Genomic DNA, 23,378 nt, shown 5'->3' on the forward strand with positions numbered 1-23,378 from the left:
TTCCCAAGAATGTTTGAGTGCTCAATGGGATGGGAGGAGCTTGAATCTGGTGTTTAATTCACCACCCAGAGCTAACGGAATAGATAGTTTGATCTCACGACGAAAGGTGAAAGAGATTCGGCAGTTGGTAACTTTGTATTAGCTAACACTACAAGTTTCAATATCACCTAAGATGGGGTATCAAAATCAAAATAGAATAAAATCTCCAAAAATAGAGAGAGGTTATTGTAGGTCTCGGCAACATGGTCTTATAGCACTTGGAATCGCATTCATACCTCGTATGAGCTCCAAGATATGCCTTGTCAAAGATCACTGCCCTATGATATTTAGTGACTCTTAGGGACGATTTGGTTCAGTGTGTCCGAGAATGTTTGAGCACTCAATACGATGGGAGGAGCTTGGGCCTAGGGTTTACCCAGCCACCCACAGCTAATGGAACAGACAGTTCAATCCCATGATGAACGATGAGGGAGATTCGGTAGTTGGTAACTTTATACTGGCCAATACTACAAGTTTCAACATCACCCGAAATGGGATCGCAAAATCAAAATATAATAAGATCTCCAAAAAGTGAGAGAGGTTATTGTAGGTCTTTGCAACACGGTCCTATAGCACCTAGAATTGGATCCATACCTTGCACAAGCTCTAAGATATGTCCCATCAAAGATTACTACCCTATGGCATTTAGTGACTCTTAGGGATGATTCAGTTCAGTGTGCCCGTGAATGTTTGAATGCTTAATGTGACAGGAGAAACTTGGAGCTAAGGTTTACCTGGCCATGTAGACCTAATGGAACAGATAGTTTGATCTCAAGATGAAAGGTGAGAAAGATTCGATAGTTGACAACTTTGCATTGGCCAACACCATAAGTTTTAGCATCACCTAAGATGGGGTCACAAAATCAAAATAGAATAAGATCTCTAAAAAGAGAGAGGTTATTATAGTTCTTTGCAACACAATCCTATAGCACCTAGAATCACATCCATACCTCGCACAAGCTCTGAGATATGCCCTATCAAAGATCACTACCCTATGGCATTTAGTGACTCTTAGGGACAATTTAGTTTGGCATGCCCGAGAACGTTTGTGCACTCAACAAGATGGGGGAGCTTAGGGCTAGGGTTTATTTGGCCACCTGAAACTAACAAAACAAATAGTTCGATCCCACAAGAAATGGTGAGGGAGATTCAACAATTGGCAACTTTGTACTAGCCAACACTACAAGTTTCAACATCACCCAAGATGGGGTGGCAAAATCAAAATGGAATAAGATCTCCGAAAAGAGACAAAGGTTATTGTAGGTCTCCAAAACACAGTCCTATAGCACCTAGAATTGCATCCATACCTCACACGAGCTCCAAGATATGCCCTGTCAAAGATTGTTGCCCTATGGCATTTAGTGACTTTTAGGGATGATTCAGTTCGGTGTGCCTGAGAATATTTGAGTGCTTAATGGGACGGGAGGAACTTAAGGTTAGGATTTACCCGGCCACCCAAAGCTAGTAGAATAGACAGTTCGATCCCACAAGGAACAGTGAGGGAGATTCAGTAGTTAGCAACTTTGTACTGGCCAACACTATAAGTATTAGCATCACCCAAGATGGGGTCACAAAATCAAAACATAATAAGATCTCCAAAAGGTGAGAGAGGTTATTATAGGTCTCCACAACATGGTCCTATAGCACTTGTAATCACACTCATACCTAGCATGAGCTCCAAGATATGCCCTGTCAAATATCATTGAAATCTTTTCAATGACTAAATCACATCTTTTACCTTATTTTCCATCTTTTAGAGCATATGTCACTATCTTATATTTTTTGTAATCTACTATTTCATTTCTAATTACATGTGTACTATCTATATGTTCACAAGTTAATAAAAGTTGCAAAGAGCCACAAAATAAGCATGTACCATTCAAGCATGATGTCTTGTAAAATTGTTGGTCGTCTCCTATTTCACAAAAAATATTAGATATAAATTTCCTTGAAGATCTAGGTGGTTCATTCATGTCACAATCCTACAAAACAAACATAGACTGCAAAAATACACATATATGCCTATAAGCATCAAAAAGGTTAGAAAATTCAATGTCTCCTACAAAAACAAGTTGTGCATATGTGATTTATCTTCACATAAAAAGGTTTACCCATGTCAAAAAATCTTTGACTTATTTGAATTTGAGGATACATACCAATGAATTTTGCAAAAAATTGTGTCTGAGTTGAGTCTAAAAAATGTTTCGCACGTGAGTTGTGATTTTGGCTACCAATCCTCTTTCTTACAACATCTCTTTGATTAGGGAAAAAATGTGTGTTATTTGTCCAAAAACCTTCGATCAATGATTTCAAAGCTTCACTAATTTTTTTATCCTTTCGCAATAGTCTACCACTAAATGTCCATAACTCATTTTTTGTTCAATCTTCCAATCTCTCATGCCTTAGCATGGCTCTCCTTAGAGTACCTCTATCGATTTTCAATATTTTTCTTCCTTTTCTCATGAGTCAAGCTTTCTTCATTTGGGTACTTACTATTGTCTATGTAAGTACTCATCTTGTTATATTACTATTTTTGGTATGTGATTTAAAACCCACTTTGTCATAAGCACTCATTAGATTCTTTATAATGCTTTTTTCATTTGAATCGTCCATCATTCTTAAATAAAGAATCTTCACGATAGGCCTAAATTTTAAATTTCTCATCATTTTAACAAATAATTGGCATTGCTCTATAATATTTAATTCTTCAAAGAATAATCTCCACATGCAATTAACTTTTCTTTGAGAAGTATGCTTGCTAATCTTGTCAGGCATTGATTTCAAAATGTTAGGATCAATATCAATCAAATATTTTGATCTTCTAAAACAAATTCTACAAAGTGTTATATTTTCTTCCATTCCCTCAACATTTTGAACATCAACATAAGGTTGAGTGTTTTGCATACCTTGAACCGAAAATGATGTACCTTGGCAATAAAATGCAAAAGATGGAATATTACCTACTTGATATGTTGATGTTGTGCCTTCAACATGACATGATGGAGTGTGTACATCGTCAAATCTACAAATTAGTGTCTCTTCAACATGAGATGATGATATAGCTCCAATATTTGAAGATGGTGTAGCTTCACAATTCAATTGGCTTCTTGAGCGTACCAATCCCATTTGTTCTCTTTCTCTTTCCAATTCTTCCTCTTTGTTTCTTTGTATCGGTGGTTCTTGTTCCTCTTTGAAAGACAATTCTTCATTATTGCTTTGCAATTTTCTTTGTTCATGTAGTAGTTTCATTTTATCTCTTTTAATTTCCAAATCTCTCTCCCTCTCTTTCGTTGTTTGAGTTTTTGGTTTCTTCCTTAAGATGATAATGATTTCTATATGTCAAATTATTCAAACATCTAAATTACTTATAATTTGTAAATTGTAAATCATTCAAATACATATACAAATTACAATTATTTCAATGAATACACAATATATATTAAACAACTTGTCAAATTTCTAACCATTTCCAAATAATAATTCATTCAAATATACAAATTTCAATAAATTCACTATATATTAAACATGTTAAATTATAATCAAATTTGTCTCTATATAATAACAAAGAATATTTAAAAAGGACTACACTAGCCTTTTCTATAGAGAGAATATTCAAGAAGCCTTCAAATAGTGTATCCAATGATTGAATTTGGTGTTTACTAGCTTTGAATAGAATAAAAGAATGTTCAAAAAGCCTTCAAATAGTGTTTGCTAACTTCCAACAGCATAAAACCCGTGTTTTCTATTAGAACAATAGAATACACAACAGAAAAAATGCAAAATATGGATCAGTAGGGATCCAAACTTTCATTATGACCCAAACTTTTTGGTGTTTTCATATAGTGCATACGCACTATAAAGCGCATATGCACTATGTGAAAAATAATCTCTCCCTATCCCACCATCCCCCATCCCCTACTCTCTCTCACTCTCCCTACTCTCTCTCTCTCACTCTCTCTCTCCTCTCCCATTCCCTACTCTCTCTCTCTCCTCTCCCATCCCCTACTCTCTCTCTCTGGCTACTCTCTCTCTCTCTCTATCTCCCTCTTCCATTGCTTACTCTCTCTCTCACTCTCTCCCATCCCCTACTCTCTCTCTCTCGCTCTCCCTCTCCCATCACCTACTCTCTCTCACTCTCTCTCTCTCTCTCCCCCTCCCTCTCCCACCACGTACTCTCTCTCTCTCTCTCTCTCTCTCTCTCTCTCTCTCTCTCTACCATCCCCTACTCTCTCTCACTCTCCCTCTCTCTCGCTCTCCCTCTCCCACTCCCTCTCCCATCGCCTACTCTCTCTCTTATTGTTTGGACCTCTCCCATCCTCTAATCACTCTCTCTCTCTCTCTCTCTCACTTTCTCCCATCCTGTACTCTCTCTCTACCACCCCTACTCTCTCTCTTACACACTCTCTCTCTCCCATCCCCTATTCTCTCTCTCCCTCTCCCACTCCCTTTCCCACTGCCTACTCTCTCTCTCACTCTCTCTCCCATCCCCTACTCTCTCTCACACACTCTCTCTCTCATCCACCACTCTCTCTCTTACACACACTCCCATCCACCCCGTCCCTCTCTCCCTCTCCTACTCCCTCTCCCACTGCCTTCTCTCTCTCTCTCTCTCTCTCTCTCTCTCTCTCTCTCTCTCACACACACACACACACACACACACATTGTCTAGACCTCTCACATCCCCTAATCTCTCTCAGGCTACTCTCTCTTGCTCTCTCTCTCCTCTCCTATCCCCTACTCTCCCTCTCCCTCTCTCTCCTCTCCCATACCCTACTCTCTCTCTCTCTCTCTCTCTCTCTCTCTCTCTCTCTCTCTCTCTCGGGCTACTCTCTCTTTATCTATCTCCCTCTCCCACTACCTACTCCCTCTCTCATTCTCTCTCTCCCATCTCCTACTCTCTCTCTCTTGCTCTCCCTCTCTCACTTCCTCTCCCACTTCCTACTCTCTCTATCTCTCTCTCTCTCCCATCCCCTACTCTCTCTCTCCCTCTCCCACTTCCTCTCTGACTACCTACTCTCTCTCTCACTCTCTCTCCCATCCCCTACTCCCTCTCTCTCTCACTCTCACTCTCTCCCTCTATACTCTCTCTCTCTCTTCCATCCCCTACTCTCTCTGCCACCCCTTGCTCTCTCTCTCACACTCTCTCCCATCCCCTACTATTGTACACACACTCTCATCCCCCCCTCTCTCTCCTTCTCCCACTCCCTCTCCCACTACCTACTCTCTCTCTCTCTCTCTCTCTCTCTCTCTCTCTCTCTCTGGCTACTCTCTCTCTCTCCCATCCCCTACTCTCTCTCTTTCACACACACACACACCCCGATCCCCCATCTCTCTCTTTCCCACCCCCTACTCTCTGTCTCACTCTCTCTCTCCCTCTCTACTCTCTCTCTAGCCCATCCCCTACTCTCACTCTCTCGTCCCCTACTCTCTCTCTCTCTCCCATCCCCTACTCTCTCTCTCACACACACACACTCCCATCCCTCTCTCTCTATCTCCCTGCTCTCTCTCTCTCTCTCTCCCATCCCTTTCTCTCTCTCTCCCATCCCCTACTTTCTCTTTCTCTCTATGTCCCTCTCTCCCTATCCCACCTTCTCTAATCCCCTTCTCTCTCTCTCTCTCTCCCTCTCTCTCTCTCTCTCTCTCTCTCTCTCTCTCTCTCTCTCTCTCTCTCTCACCTTCTACTCTGTTCCCATCTTCTAATCTCTCTTTTTCTACCCTCTCTATTGAAATTTAGGTCTTAATAGTGCATGTGCACTAAAGCACGTATGCACTATTAAGACCCAAAATTTAAAAAGTATTAAATAGCGTGTGCACGCTATAGTGCACACGTGTTATCAAAGCTTTGCATTCTTCCAAACCTACGGCTTGGTTTTTCCTTAGGGATCCAAACCAAAGGTTTGTAGTCTCTAAATTGGTTTGAGACATGTTTTGCTACAAACATACAAGAAATGATTGATATTTCTTGTGTACTCTCCTTCAAGTTCCCTCGTAGTTGAGTATCGATAAAATCAGGTTACATGACATTGTAGGTCTCTGTGTTAGCTATATAACTATATAATTTATTTTTTATTTGAACTATTTCAAGCCTTTTAACTATAATTTATTTTGAATGTATGTCCATTTTTTGTCAAAAACCAACATGTACTAATTAGGTTGTAGATTTTAGCTCATTCATCAAATTTCGCAACAACTTAGTTCTTTAGAAACTAGACTCCATTCTACGCACTTTGAAAAAAACAAGTTTTGATTTTAAATTAGTTTTCAATCATTTCTAGGGGGAGCACATAGATATTTCACATTTCTTGAATGGGTCCAATTATAAAAAATTATTTTAAAAATACACATTATAAAATTACCCGAAAAACATAGGATAAACTACATAGTGTTAAATAACTTTTGAACAGAGTGATTAAAGAATTTCAAAAAAAAAGTTAAAATTTTAGAGGGGCCATACTTTGTATTGTATTATGTTTTTTTCTAAATACACAATACCACTTTCTATGTCCCCCTTTTTTGAGGACCTAAAACTAAACTATTTTTTTTAAAAATAGTAGTTTAGAAACGAGATTCAAAGGACTACTGCTTTTTTTTTTTGTCATATCTTAAAATTTTGAGCGTAACTATCTTCAAATTATTGTTGAAGTTTAGAAATTGTTGATTTCAGAAAAAAGGTGTCCACTTATACCCCCCTTTTGGCACCACAACTCAGTTCACTTACCCAAAGAGAATCACATGATAGTTATAAAAAGGATATTGAGATATCTAAAAGTTAGAGAAGACTATGGATTATATTACAAGAGAAGTGATAGATTTGAACTAAAGGTTTTCACTAACTCGGATTGGGCTAAAAATATTGAAGACAAAATAATCACTAGTGGAGGTGCATTCTTTCTAGGAAAGAGATTGGTGTCATGGATAAGTAAGAAGCAGAACTGTATTTCCCAATCAACAGCTGAAGCCGAGTATGTGACAATTGCAATGAATTATTCAAACATAATATGGATTTTAAGCAATTGTTGAAAGGTATGCATGAAAAGATTATAGATCGAGTAGTTATCTATTGTGATAACACAAGTGCTATCAACATTTCAAAGAATCCAATGATGCACACTAGGGCAAAGCACATTTCTATCAAGTATTACTACTTGAGAGAAAGTTCAAGACAAAGAAGTGAAGCTAGAATATGTAAATACAAAGGAGCAGATTGCTAACATATTCACAAAATCATTATCTAAATATTCTCATGAATATCTTATAGGTAAACTAGGGGTGATTCCCCTAACTAAAGCTACTTGAGAGGACAAGGTGCATTACATCACATCTGCTAATCAGAATATTCTACATAGTGGTGCAATACAACTCTACTTTAGGACATGCCTAAGGTAGAATACTTTAATACAACATAAACAAATTAGTTATAGAGAGATAACAAGTATTAGCCAGACATGCAAAACCTACATAATTCAAATGTATGAAGAGTGTGAAGCTGAGATAGCTACATGTCTTTGGCATTGTTGTCAAAGAGGGAGAGGTTACTAAGAAGTCAAATCTAAAGAAGAAAAGTATTAAGGGAGAGATTGTTGAGATAACTAATAAAGAGAGAGAATCATGTAAGAGCAATTTGAAAATACAAAATGATGATGGAGGGAGTTTTCAAAAATTACATGGATGAGAATCAGAATGAAGCTAAGGATATTGGTCACTCATGGAAGTGAAATCTTTTAGATTGAATGGTAATAGTATTCAAATGTTTGAGATGTTTCCATCAATGCCAAAGAGAGAGATTGTTGGAAACTTACAATTGGAACAATTGTTATTTTTTCATTGACGTTAAATCTATTGATGAGACATATTGTTGCCTAGTCTAAATGTCATATTTATTTGATTGATGATTAGCATAGATTGAGCAAGTTAGTTAATGTCAAGCCAGAAAGCTTTATAGTGATCGAGTATTTCAGTGTTGACCAAGTATTAGAATTTAGAGATTGTCGAGTAACAGTAAGAGGACAAATTCAAAGAAATCATAAGATCAAGCTGACTCGGTTGATTTCTTGGGAGATGTAAAACATGTTGAAGATAAGATTGAAGAGTTGGATCATTAAATTCAAGGAGGTGATTAGATAAATATCTAACAAAAATTCTACAGAAGTTTCTAGAAGATGATCAAGAAGATAGACAGATATATTAAATTTAGTTGAATCTGATCGTAAACCTTAAGATCTATAGTGGATGTAGAAAATGGTAGAACACAAATTGCCTATTTAAAGAGATACTTAACTAAACTTTGGTTTCGTGTCTAGTCAAGCCCAGCAACACCTAGACAGTGTGCATATGTGTGAGTTTGTATGTGAAGAGAGCCACATAGAGAAAGGTTGATCAAAAACACAAAAAAGTGTGAATGTAAAGCTAAAGGAGAAAGCTTGTAGATATGATGTTGTTATTGACAAGTGAATCAGAGAAGAAGGCTTAAGTGTTGATGATAAGAGTAGACTAATTTCTTGAAGGGTATCCAAGCAGATCAAGATTAGAGATGATAGTGGAAGGCTATTAGTGAACCAGTATAAGGACTAAACAGAGATTTGAACCTGCAAAAGTGAGTTGTAATCACACAAATCAAACCTATTGTTTTCTTTCTTACCATTGTAAATCATTTTTATTGAAATCCTTTTAACAGAGGTTGCCCTAACAGTCAATTTAAGACTTAACAGTTTGTCTAAATCCTTTAACTAGGTGACATTCTAAATGGAATGATCAAAGTCCTCTTACAAGGTCACTCCTAACAGGGTGATTAAATCCTCTAAGCAGGTCACATTTAATGTAGTGTGTTTTGTAACCTTTAACAGGGTTGGCTCCTAACAGAGCTCACTTCAAAAGAGTGAAAAAGAATGACATGTTGCTAGTGGTGTTTCCCAAATTGGATTTTCATGTAAAATTCTAATGTCAAACTATGATGAATGTTTACATTTGATAATATTTTCATTATGCAATGCAAGTTAAAGTTTATGACAGTTTTACAGTAGAGACCAAGCAACAATAGGATAAGTAAAACAGTGAAATGTTTAATGTTCGATTGTTCAAGTGGTACATATAGACCTTGAGTAACTGATTCACCCCGCTAACCCCCTTCTCCCCTTCTCTCCTCTCAATTATTCTAAACATTTCTAAGAGAGTATAGCTACTAAGAAAACTTTCTCTTGGTATAGCTATCTTCTTTTTCTTTTTCTTTTCCCTTTCTCTTTCTACCACAATCTCTTTGCCCATGAAAGATTGGTTATGTTGTTAGATTTTTAATAGATACACTTAAATAACAATATATTAAATATATGATTATTATATATTTTAGTTAAATGTCATAAATTTGTATCTTATTATTTTCTTATCATATTGAAAATATATTTATATATATAATAGAAATATTTAACATTTAAAACTTAATATAAATGAAAAAGTATTTATTCATTGCATTATTTAAAATTTAGAAATAAATATATTTATTACCATTGTCAAAACTAAACACAATATTCATTTAAGTTAGGGAAAAATATCAGGTTAGAATAATATTTTAATAAAAATTATAATTTTTGAAACATATTTCTAAAATAATTATGAGTTTAATTGAAAACGTATACAAATCTAATCATACACACAAAAAACAAAAAACAAAAAAAAAAAGCCTAACTAAATATACTAATAGGAGGAACTAATTATTATAAGATGTTATAATTTAGTGCATATTCAAATAATACTTTTTAAATTTCAACATAATTGATATAAAATAATAAGCTATATAATTTATTTTATATTTCTATTTTTAATCTAAGAACTTTAGTTTTTCTTATATTAATTTAATCAATAAAATATTTTTCAAATTATGATTCATAAGATCTAAATTCAAAATAATGAATACTAAATTAAATAGATATTAGTTTTACTTACAGCATTCATTTGATAGCTCTAAAAAAACACTTGAAATTATCATATCTTAGTTTCAAAATTATGATGATTTTGTTAAAAGAAAATAAAAGATAAAAGAAATAATACACTAGAACTTACAACGATTCAAGCTGGCTCAAATTCGCAAATGATCGTGGTAGTCGTCCGTATAGCTCATTCGAAAATAAATCTCTATCCAGCACAAAAGTATAAAATGTCCATTAAAATAAAATATCAACAACAAATAATTGCTCATCAATTCTGACAAGTTTTAAATTCAATTTTCAAAATTTCACGGAATCAAAATTCTTTGCCTTACATTTTTACTAAATTTGCCAGGTTCCCAAGCTCTTTTGGAATAGAACCAGATAAATGATTCATACCAAGTGATCTGAAATAAATACATCACGAATTTCAAATGTAAGAATACTTAAAATTTCTAAATTTAAAAAATAACGATCTTATTCTTTCTTCAACTATAATTTCTAAGATAAAAATCTAATAAAATGACTATTCGAAAATATAATCTAAATAACTAAAAACTTACAAAATTTTTAAATTAGACAAAGATCCCAATTCTGGTGGTATTGGCCCATTGAGATGGTTGCAACTAAAATCGCTGCAATAACAATCAAAATTAATGTATTTATATTTTAAATATTTTACATCAATACTACATAGAATTTTTAAATTAGACAAAGATCCCAATTCTGGTGGTATTGGCCCATTGAGATGGTTGCAACTAAAATCGCTGCAATAACAATCAAAATTAATGTATTTATATTTTAAATATTTTACATCAATACTACATAGAAAGACATTATGTATTTTCAATTGTTAATTATTTATACGGTTCTCTTTACAATAAAATCTAATAAAATGTCTCACTAATCTTTAAATAATCCTTCAATATTATAAATTCTATATTACTTTAAAATTTTATTTATCTAATTTACTTAAATTTAAAGAGTGATTTATTTTAAATATTGTCTCCCTTTAAATTCAAAGAGTGATTTATTTTAAATATTGTCTTTCTTTAAAAAAAAAATTAAAATTAAAAGTTAATATTATAGATTAAAAATATTTGATATCAATTTTTTTTTTGGAAAAAGAGGGGTAAAAATTTATTAAGACAGAAAAGAATACAACAAGGAGAGCTCAACAAGGAGCTCGATCCTGAGCAACAAGATCATCAAATTCTTGCACCATCTCAAAGGAAAGTTGCCTCCTATCCATAATATTTCAACCCGGATCATGACTAGAAGCCCATTTGGCTAAACAATCAACAGCTCTGTTCCATTCACGAGGAATATACGTGAACCTAATGAATTGAAAAGAGGTAGAGAAGAGAATAATCTGATTAACAATAGTGGTCAGCTACCAACTAACATTGTCAAGCTCCTGCGAAGAAAGCAAGTTCACCACCACCTGGGAATCAGACTCACAGATAATCTTATGCCATCCCCGCAAGCAACACTGTTCCACAGCATATAAAATAGCTTGAGCTTCCATGAGATTGTTAGTGAAATCACCCTTACTAACTAAGAAAAAGAATTTAACATCACCAGAACTACAGCGAGCCACTCCCCCAATACCAGCAAGGCCTGGATTCCCTCAAGAAGAACCATCCGTGTTAATTTTTAGAACTCCATAGGGAGGAGTCGTCTAATGCCCATCCCGATTTACTCGACCCTTCCTCTGATGTTGAAGCTGCCTAGACATAGAAGGAAACCTTTGAGCTATAGCCTCATCCTGAAGATGAAAATTGAGGCGATTGCATATAGCAAGATCAACCGGATCCATACCCCCATCTAGCTCATACTTCACATTAATAGTTTCCTGAAGAGAATGTGAGATCTTCCACCAAAGATGCAAAACATCTAGCCGAACATCTTGGAATATTCGACGATTCCTCTCCAACCAGATATGCCAAAGTATGAATGAAGGGCCAGCAATCCAAGCAACATGGAGAGGAGAAGACTTAGAGGGAGCACTTCCCAAGCGGGCCCAAAACTCAGGCAAAGAGGAAGCATGCCTACAAGAGCAACCCCAAGCACTCCACCAAAGGTGCAAATATACATAATTTTATACCTAAAAATACTACATATAAGAATAAAACTAATATACCTAAAATTTTAATTCCTATTATTTTTTAAAATTAAGCCAAGAGATATCTAATTTCTCAAATTAAACAAAAAAATAAGATTACTAAAAGAATTTAGTTTCATAAAGGTATATCAACAATATACATCAAATCTTTTGGATGTGCTAACATGCACATATCCAAGTATTTTATTGAAACATTTGAAAATAGTAAACAAGTGCCACGTAGTGGTGTGTACTAGTTATAGTTAATAGAAAAAATATATATATAATTTATAAAATTTCAACTATAAGTAAGTGAACTTTTTAACCACAAATGCACATGATAGAATTTATGAAATATAAAAAAGTAACAATAATAATATCTTAAATTATTATAATATTATAATTGTAAAAATAAATTCAAATATAACAAATTTTCTTCTCTGGTTAACATTTTTCTATTTATAAGAATATTTAAAATATAACTATATTATATAATGTATTTAGTGAAAGAAAGAAAGAGACTTTTAAATGGTTTAAAATATATGAATTAATTATATTATTAAAAAAATTATCATACACATAGATAAACATAAAAAAAAAATTTCTTAAATTAGATTAAAATAGACTTTCTTTTATATTTACATTTTAATATTAGCAATGAAATGAGATTAAAAATATTCATCCAATTATGACTATAAAGAAGTGGAGATTAAAGAAATAAATAATTTATTAGACCATTTATAATACTTACCTTAATTTGAAGTAGCCGGTTTATTTGAAATGCATATTTTCAGCTAGATGAAATCTGTTTAGTTATACTATTTTTTCAGCTATAATTCAATGTAAATTTAATGTTTGCAAACATATTTGCATAATATTTTTAAAAATATGGATCTATAAAAATTATATAAATATTTATATAATAAATAAAAAAATTTTACAAGTAAGAATAAAATAAGTGAATTATAGTTGTCTATATAAATTTAAGGTATGTGTAACAATTTGATTCTATATAACTTAAGTATAGGAAGTTATTAATAATGAGAAATTATATGTATTATTAAAAATTATTTACAATATGAATATATGTCTGAAAACTTTGTCATTTGAAGGAGCTTCGAAAAAAGAGGTCCTATAACAATAAATCATTTGTCATAATATATTTAATTGATAAAAATATGAAAACTTTTGAAATATTGAAATGAGGTAAAAATAATTGAATGTAATTGGTTAATGTTTGGAAAACTAATTGAATAATAGTGCAAACTGAATGCCAATAGTACTAGCCTAAGGAAAGTAGAATAATAGAAAGAAATAAATAGAGTAGATCCTAAATATTACAAATTCCATTTTATTTTAAAATTGTATTTGTCTCAATTTACTTAAATTCAAAGAGTGATTTATTTTAAATATTGTCTCTTCTTTTAAAAAAATTAAAATTTAATATTATAGATTTAAAATATTTGATATCAATTTTAATATTTTAATTATACTCAAATTATTTCATATATAAATAATTTTATACCTAAAAACATTACATGTAAAAATAAAAAGATCAAAATCAAACTTAAAACAAGAGATTTATTTGTATAGAAACCCCAAAAATATATTAAATTGAGGACATATATATTTTTGGAAAGACAAATGTATTAATTTTCTTGACAAATATTTCACTTTTAAAATTTAAAATGAGGACATGAGATTAAATTTAATAAATAAATGGTAACGATAAATGTAAATAAATTTTGATTAATATTAGCTACAAAAAGGTCATGGTGCTATTAAATTTAAATTTAAATTTATTTTAAAATTGTTATTATATTTATTTTCTATTTCAAAATATTCTAAAATATTTTGAAAATCAAATGAAAAAAGATGAAATTAAAACTTTTGAAAAAACCAAAACTATCTAACCAAATATATAATAATAATAAAAAGCATAAATTCTAATATAAGTATAAAACTATTTCAAATAAATATCGTCTTATTTTCAACCATCAAACTCTAATTAAGATTGCCCTAGTAAGCATGTCTTATGGGTACCATGAAGTTGTTTCAATTCTTTCAATTAAATATTAAAATTATATTCTTAAATAATTTTAGAGAATTTTTAATTATCATTTTTATTCCAAAGAGGGTTGGATAAAAGGTTCTATAAGAGATCATCCTAAAACAAGAGCTCTGTGCGAGCATGAGTCCCTGCTTATTGTGGAAAGCAGTCTTTAAAAGGGAGAAAATATGGAGGATAGTTATAAATTTTGAATAATATATGAAAATGAGTATGCTTAATTTTAAGCTTTACATTTCCATCTAGCGAACTATGCATATAAAAAGTAGTCGGCACTAAATATTTAAAAAGTTAAAAGAACACTAAAAATACCACTTGTTATATTAAAACAATTTGTTATGTTGAAAAATATATAATTACAATATAGGTTTGTTAATTACGCCGTAGGCGTTTCCTCTATGAAGTTGGGAGGCTCAGTTTGACATCCAACGGTTGACAGCGATGGAGAGCAAATGACTACCATTGAAATGCTTTGAACCGTAGATCTTTTTGGTTTTTCGTTGTTCACCGAAGAGGAATGTCCACTGTAGTTGTACCAAAAAAGAAGCCCAAGCAAACCCAATAGAAAAGAAATGGGGGAAGGACTAAAACAAGTGGGAATTCTACTCACATACCCTTTCCTTCCATACATGATCGAATCTCTGGACCACAAATTTACAACATTCAAGCTCTGGGAAGTTCAAAATCTCGAGTCTTTTCTCGCAGAGCATTCACATTCGATCCGAGGTGCAGTGTGCAATACAAAGGCCGGCATGAATGCAGAGCTCATCGATTTGCTTCCCCGGTTGGAGATTGTGGTCACCAACAGCGTTGGATTCAACAATGTCGATTTAGAAAAGTGCAGGGACCAAAATATTGCAGTGGCCAACACTCCCAATGTCTTGACTGATGATGTCACAGATCTAGCCATGGCTCTCATGATCGACTCTCTCCGCCACATCTCGGCTGCTGATCGGTTTGTTCGTCGTCAATTTTGGCCGAAAAAGGGAGATTACAAGTTAATGACCAAGGTAAGGGTTTCACTGCATTACAATTTGTTGTTTGCCCTTTTTCTCACCTGTTTAGTAGGGTTTGGTAAAATGCAGAAAGGGGTTGTTCAAATTATATGAATCAACTATTAAATCACAATGTTTGACATATATATAGTCTTTCAAAAATTGTAGATTCTGAGTCATCAGAAATATAAAATAAGTTCTTTGTGTGTAAAGGGCTAGGAATTCGGCATAAATATACAATCTTTCAGATACTGTAGACTGTAATTCTGTAGAGGGAGGAAGAGAAATTACTTTATTGAAAGAGATTACAAAATGACGATGAACTGTTTTATCGATGTCACAGATTACAAAAGTTCTCAAATAAATCTGATATCATTTTACTTTCTAATGTTCTCATTTGGAACATAAACCACCTTCAAAATTCTAGATTATTGTTATACTTATTTCCTAATACTGTTTATGCAGCTAAGTGGAAAGCGTGTTGGAATAGTTGGGCTTGGACGTATTGGTTTAGCCATAGCTAAGAGGGCAGAAGCTTTTGGCTGCAGTATTGCCTACTACTCAAGGTCTAAAAGGCCTGATGTATCTTTCATGTACCATTCGAATGTTTTAGACCTTGCAACTAGCAGTGATTTTCTTGTTTTGGCATGCTCCTTAACAAAAGATACTCAACACATCATCAACAAGTCTGTTCTTGATGCATTGGTAACGAAAGGCGGACTTGTGAATATAGGTCGAGGTGTCCTTGTAGATGAGAAGGAATTGGTGAAGGCTCTAATGGAAGGTCGGATTCATGGTGTTGATCTAGATGTTTTTGAGAATGAACCTCATGTACCAGAAGAACTACATAGCTTAGAAAATGTGGTTTTGGTGCCGCATATAGGAAATGCAACATGGGAAACGAGGAAGGCAATGACAGATCTTGTTGTTGCGAATCTTGTGTCACACTTCTTGGAACAACCTTTGCTAACCCCTGTACCTTCATGAAAAATAAAATTTGGCTAAAACTTAATGTGGACTATTATGTATTATTTGTGGGACCTATTTAATTGTTCTGAATGAAGTGTACATATCATAGCTTTTTAGAATTTAAGCTTGTGATTTCAATTTATATGTTAGCCAAAACTTTTGGACACATTTTATGAATTTACTATGTTACTTTTGAATAGGAAGGAAGAGTTAAGATTTTGATATTGGTGATGAAATAGACATTATAATTGTGATAACTTGTGTAATGTTAAAGATTTGATAGAAGTAATAATTTTTTAATGTAATTTAATTTATGATAAGGGCGACCTTTTTCGATAAAGTTGATGTTCAATTCTATTATTTTGTTGATGCCATCTTATATTAAATGTAGGCACAAATTTTCTGCTAGAGCACCCAGTTCCACCAGACCTACTTGTCCCATGCCATACCATGTACAAGAATGCAATATTCGGTTACAAAATGCTACTCAACTAAACCAACTAGAGAAAACAAATTTGCCGCATTTCTCTGAGAATTATTACACAGCTAGAGATAATTTTCGTAACAAATTGGATAACCTTTCCAAAATTTCTACATGCTTGGTCGGCATGGAAAGATACCCAGGAATAAGAATAAAGAAAACGAATGGATCAACCGCTTGCTTAGATGTACATCAGAAAGGAATGGAAATCGATTCTTAGAATGGAATAATATGGACCCTAGTGAACAACTACATTGTTTACAAATACTCAGTCAAGTTGAGGAGATGTTGATAGAAACAATAAGCCCTATCCTTCAAGTTACTTATGCAAGAGGTGGGCAACTAAAATACAATGGTCATATGATATGTTTTCCTCAAGATATTTCTACAATAGCAACAATTTTGCCAAGGACCATAGATGACTTGGACATAATTATCATTAACAAAGAAAACATAGACCATAAACAATACAGTTTCATGGTAAGTAGAGATCGTGTATATGCAGCACTAAACTACAAAATATCCAATGATCCATATTACAAAGACGTACAGGTAGATGGTTTTGCACTGACATCCTTGCCCACTCAGTCCACTGACATTTCAAACCTTCTATACTCAACAACTCTAAATCCACTCAAAATCAAAGCATGACGATTGAAAGTGAAGCAACAATAGAAGATCCAATAGAGGAAATCATGCACAACAATTCATTTGTGCCAGACCTACCCAATACATGCAGAGAAATGGAAGAAGTTAGATCTTTACTACAATTAGGAGAAGGACGACCAAGTCCAACCATACAATGGCCAAATGTTTCTACATCTCCCATCGATGAATACACAACTAAAGGATTGTTCGCAATGACGTTCCCATGTCGATAAGGGAAGGCCACATTCAAACAACATCATATAAAAGATGTCAAGCTACATGAATATGCTAGCCACCTTATCCGATACCATGATAACAAGTTTGGCCACCATCCCCAGTTTAGGTACTTCATACTTAATATCCTAATGTGACATCGAAGGCAAGCCACATCATCAGTATTTGTTCGCAAGCAACTTGATGGTTCCATGCCAGCATCAATTGAAGACCTGCGCCAAAGATTAAAGGACTTGCCTGATGACAAGCTTGCCAACCAACGCATGCGATTCAGTTCGTCAATTCATGGCATGCACCCATTCTGGAGTCAGCGAAGAGGAGAGCTTATTGACATGGTTGTTCAAATAGGTTGTCCAACACTCGTTTTCACTCTTAGTGCAACAGACACCAAATGGCCAGACTTGCACATGACCATGCCATCCACTGCGCCAACACACCCCAGTGCAGCAACTACATGGAGGATACAAAACATTATTCAAAATCCACATCTTGCAGCACTTTACATGCATCATAGATTTACAGCATTTCGTAAGGAAGTCTTAGACAAGCTTCTCCATGCAACAGATCACTAGTACAGGTAAAGCTCTACTACACTTCCAACTTGATTAATTTTTTTAGGCCCTTATAGTTCCTAACAACATTATATACTATCAGGTATGAATGGAAACACATGGGATCTACACATATCCACGAGTTCATCTAGCTATGCCAAGCACTGAACATTAGTAGCTTACAATGGGATGAGAGCCAATCCATACAAAATGCACTTGATTTCATAATACAAGCCCAATAATAGACTACACTGAATTAGTAAACCGTTTCCAACGTCACATTAAATGTAACTTGCAAACATGCCTTCAGATGAAAGGTTCTACTCCTACATGTCGATACAAAGCCCCTTGGAGTACACAAGAAATTTCATCACTTTTTTTGGCCACAAATGGTCAGCCAACCCACACCCCTGCTCATAATGATGACCGTCTAAACCTACACAATCCAAAAATACTATCCATTTGGAGGGCCAATATAGATTTCCAGCCCATCCTTTCAATTGATGCAATACTTAAATACATTGCAAAATATGCAGCAAAGGCTGAGAACAAGTCAGAAATGTATCACTCCATGTTGACTCGCATCTCAACCAAACTAAACTCTGAAAAGCCAACCCCAATTGATTTTCAAAAAATGCTTATGGAAAACCTTGTCAATCGAGATACTGGTGCCCAAGAAACTAGCCATCTCTTGCTAAAATTACCACTCTCCATTTCTAGTAGGACATTTGTATCTTTAAATGTCAACCAAGAAAACCTCCAACGTGTACCAATTGAACCCCTCAGAGAGCCAACATACCCAAACAAAATTGAGGCTCACATCTCACGACCTATACATTTAGAGAATACTTTGAACTTATCGAAGTAACTCAAAATTGGACCTTCAAGAATTGTCGAAAAAAATGCAATGGAAACAACGTGCCAGCAATGCAATTGTCCATGTCAACCCACGCTACATAGCCACCCCTGCAAAGGAAGACAAAAATTATGTATCCTTTTGTTGGACTGAATTACTTCTATACAAACCATTTTGCAACATTCTTACACATATAGGTGCATCAGCTGAACAAATTGAACACAATTGGGAAACTTATGCAGGACAATACAAACCCTGGCATGTACGCAGAAATGTTCAAGAACCAATACATGAAGTTGCTAGCCCAGAAGATCATGAAAATATCATTCCAGATAGTAGCCCTAATGAATGACAAGTCCTGCCCAGGCTTTCCTATCCACTTAAATGACCTAGACATACTAGGAAGCCATGACTTTGATTTGAACAATACTTGGGAAGATCAAGAATTGAGCACTCTCCAAAGAAAAATTGCTACAACATTCATACAATCAAACCGCCTTACATTTCATGCCCCTCAAATACCTATTCCCCTACAACAACATGTATTGTCAACAGCGCAAAAGAAGGCACATGATATTATTGTAGCACATCTACATTCCAACACTCAGCAATTATTATAATTCTATAATCTAGACACAAGTTTAAATGACATTGCATACACAAAAAAAAAGGACCAAACACTAGATGGACTGGCAAATCAAAGGTCACGGAAGAGTCTTGCACATTAATATTTGCTACTTTCACTCTCTCGCCTAATTAACAAAGTGCTTGTTGATTACCAAACATATTGTATTAAATGTGAAGAACAAATAAAATGTCTCGTTTGTGTTAGTTAAGCAAAAAATATTACAGCAAAATATGGTGTACCTATTGCACACTAAGGTGTGATTGCTAGTTTTAATAATTGATTAAAACTGATTACAAAATATTAGAATAAAATAAAAAAATGGTTCAAATAATTCAGAATAATTTTCTTATACAATATAAAGAATCCAGGTTATAGATCTCTCCAAAATCCCAGATCACAGCGGTAATCGGACACGCATGTATTTGTTGGTAACCACAAGATTCTACTTGTCAATGCGTAATGTGGATAAGATTCAAAGCGTTTTTCTCAACTATTCCTTTATTTTATGTTCTGATTTGTAATTATGGGCACTTTTAACTACTAATTTAAATTGTATAAACATAATGTTATGTTTGATTTATTATCATGGTAGTTTTAGGTACAAAATTTATTTGTATTAACGTAATGCATTTAACATAACAGAACGGTACAATGAGATAGGCAAGGAGGTATACTATTTGAATACAAACAAAAAATAAAATATTGTGAATTAAGGCCAAGACGAAAAACGTAACGGAGTACATCAACAATGCTCTTGCTATTATCAACAAGCTATCGATCACATGATGATTTAGGTTGTTTCTCGCAGATTGGCAGAGTTGCAGACATTTAACGTGCCATATTACGACTGCAGAACTTTTCTGACGCATATTAAATGCATGTTTATCTATTTGCATTTAATGTGCTTTGATTTTATATGTCTTTCCTTCATAATTTCTTCAATTTTTATTCAAGAAAACAGCTAAATACCTCAGGAAAATCTGATTCATCCAATCGAAAAATAGAAATTTTTATTCAATAATTATTTTTTAAATATAGCTCTTCCAAACTTTGGGAATGTGATATAGAATAGACAGAAAAATAAATGAAACAGGGGTCCATTGAAAGCAGGGACTAATAATAATTAATATCTCTCAAAATCTGCTATAGAAATTTCCAATCACTCTCAATTTACTTAAAAATTTTGAGTTTTAAGTCAATCATTGAATAGGATATCACAACATACTTTTTGGCTAATAAGATGTCCTCAATGGTTTAGAAAATAAGAAAGACCAAGTGACCTTTGGTGGGGAGGTGATGTGACATTATAGAATTGGTTGTCTTTTGATGTGGTATTATATAATGTGCACTCACTAAAGTTTATTGATGAGGTGATGTGACATTGCATAATTGGTTGTCTCTTGAACATAAGTACTGACATGACAATTTTTCTACTCTATTTAATATACCCAGTACCATTGCCATTATTAGAGAGTGCTCCCGGTTAGACTATCTTATTTGAGGGGTTGGACTTCCTCCAAAATAGAAAGCATACATGTCAAAGAGCACTTTGGAAAAAACCACAGTAAGAAGTCCTCCTTGATATGCTTTCTGTTTTGGAAGCCACTGCCCTACTTCTACCAATAAATAACAAACATTACATCTCAAGCCATTAAATTTTTAGTCTAAATTGATAGTAGTGACATTTCTTGGTGAAATAGAATTCCAAATTGATACAAAAGAATTTGACATAATTGAATCCAAAACAAATTACTCATTAAAATGTATATACTGTGAGACTTTGACACGTATTCACATAAAACATGGTAATGAAAACAGTAGTAGTAAGTGGAGTCGTTTCACATACATTTCTTGCAGGTATGTGAGATTGGCAAGCTCCGCTGGAACAACACCGGTCAAGTTCTGGGTTTTCAGATATCTGCAATTATTTATTTCATTCAACTCTGAAAAACAAGTTCTCTGTTTAACAAACGGAAACAAAAATCAGAGCATAAGTTATGAAAGAAAGGGGCAAAATTGCTTAACATACATTCGGATAACGTGAAAAAGTCCCTCTGCCGTACGCTTCTCACATTCCAAGTAATTATCGTGTTCAGAAACATGGCTGGCATTCCAGCTTCCCTTTCCACTGCAAGGATCCTCACTGAAATCCCACTTTCTGTTCTCCATTTTCTCTTTTATAACTTTCAGCGCTATAACTGCCCATACACAAAATTTAAATAATTGAATTGAAATATATAGACAGAATAACCTACTAAGAAATAAGTTTATACAAGCTACTTTTGGGGGAGTTGATTTTACATTAAGGAGTGGAAAAGCATAGAAAAAATAGAGTTAATTACCTTCTTGTGGGTCTGTTACCGTTGCTGCAGAAGCTTCTCCTGGATGTGCGCCGTAATAGCAGTGTAGAAGGCTTGTGTATAAAATCCATACCGAAAATATGAAACCCATATGAGAATTGACGGCCATTGTAGAGAAATGCGAGTGATGAAATGAACTAAGTTGGGCTCATTGTCTTTTCCTTTGCTGCAATGAAAGAGGAAGGAAATGGTTTTGATTTGGAATGATTGCATAGGATTTTGTCATTGTATTGGGATTTCATCACCAGTCAAACGTTTAAGGAAAGCTCGAATTTCATAGTGGGTGCTTTAAAGGACTAATTGAGAAGACATGGTATGGTTGCTTAAATTGAAATTTCTTACAGTAAGGAATGATAGAGCTCTTGCCACATAATGCCTTCTTTAGCATAGATATTTTGAGTGGATAAATAAAAATCACACTTATTCCTGAAAACTTTAGGCCAAATTATGATGACAGCTCATATGCAATAAAAGAGCTGTACATTGTCATCATGAAAAGAAACTTTTATTTGAGGGGCTCGTTGTGACCCTTCAGCAGGTACATTTGAAGTTTCAGTGTAATTTCTTCTACTCAATTACTATTTAACATTCTTTTTATTAAATCTTCATATTAAATATTTCTATAACAAATGATTTATAATATACAATATTTGTTAAAGGTTTTATAACTTAAATATCAAGTGAAGCAAGTTTTTAATCTGTGTAAAAAAAATTATGGTTAAGCATGGTTGAGTCAGAATAGGGACAAGTGATCTTAACAGAAGGCTTGATGCTAGATGCAATGATTACTAAGTACTTTGTTCAGTCTGATGAAAGATGAGTTCTTGTTAAACACTATTTGAAAAATATAAGTCAATAATTTGACTACAAAAAAAATGTTTAACTCTTAATAGCAATATTGAGATAACGCAATATTGAGATGGGTGACCTCCTAAAAAGACCTAGGGCTCCGCCCATTTGAACATCATCTAGATGCTACGAGTGTTAAATGTTTCATTTATTCTCATGAGAGATGCATTCTTCTGAACCACTACTCATGACACACAAGCCAATGACTTTGACATGAAAACTAAATTGTTGAATCCTGATACCAATATCACAATTTGCTTTGTGAAGAAATTCCTACTTATTTCCAGTTGTTAAATTATCTAATAAGGTTAAGGTAAGGGACTTGTCTCATTGGTCTAAAGTAGTAGTAGAAGATGTTGAGGAACCAGATTCATCAACTAGCACATCAATAACATAATGACCAGAGGAAATAGTATAAAAGAATCTCTAAATAACGATGTGGAAATAAAAAATGTGTATAAATAAATTCTAAAAGAAGCATGTGGGTGTTTGGGAGGAAGAGATTATATTATAGAGGAAGAGACCTAGTAGTACCACCTAATTGTTGCTTTTAAAAAGTCCCAAAAAATGATAGCACATGTACTAATAGCCTATAACACATGTAATCACCCGTGTACTAACAGTTAATCAGCCTCTACAAAGAGATTAGTAAATGTCCTTACGGTAAAACCTTAGCTTT

General features: G+C 33.9%; 1 protein-coding gene and 1 pseudogene across 1 annotated transcript in view; one reads left to right on the top strand and one right to left on the bottom strand.

Moving 5' to 3' along the window:
- LOC149571912 (putative LRR receptor-like serine/threonine-protein kinase At1g53440) overlaps positions 1 to 22,242 on the bottom strand; it is a 343,799-nt gene extending 321,557 nt beyond the window's left edge. Inside the window, exons 1-6 of the mRNA XM_089813316.1 lie at positions 21,833 to 22,242; positions 21,520 to 21,688; positions 21,337 to 21,408; positions 10,520 to 10,591; positions 10,292 to 10,363; positions 10,093 to 10,164 (exon numbers count right to left, since the gene is read on the bottom strand). Of these exons, the coding sequence (XP_089669442.1) occupies positions 10,093 to 10,164; positions 10,292 to 10,363; positions 10,520 to 10,591; positions 21,337 to 21,408; positions 21,520 to 21,688; positions 21,833 to 21,959 (584 nt within the window). The 5' untranslated portion in view covers positions 21,960 to 22,242. The remainder of the gene's footprint in view (positions 1 to 10,092; positions 10,165 to 10,291; positions 10,364 to 10,519; positions 10,592 to 21,336; positions 21,409 to 21,519; positions 21,689 to 21,832) is intronic.
- Positions 14,686 to 16,110, top strand: LOC149571913 (hydroxyphenylpyruvate reductase pseudogene; annotated as a pseudogene).
- Positions 22,243 to 23,378: the final 1,136 nt, after the last annotated feature.

Source organism: Cupressus sempervirens, chromosome 2 (assembly GCF_028749045.1).
Source record: "Cupressus sempervirens isolate cs-2001-9-10 chromosome 2, ASM2874904v1, whole genome shotgun sequence".
NCBI lineage: Eukaryota > Viridiplantae > Streptophyta > Pinopsida > Cupressales > Cupressaceae > Cupressus > Cupressus sempervirens.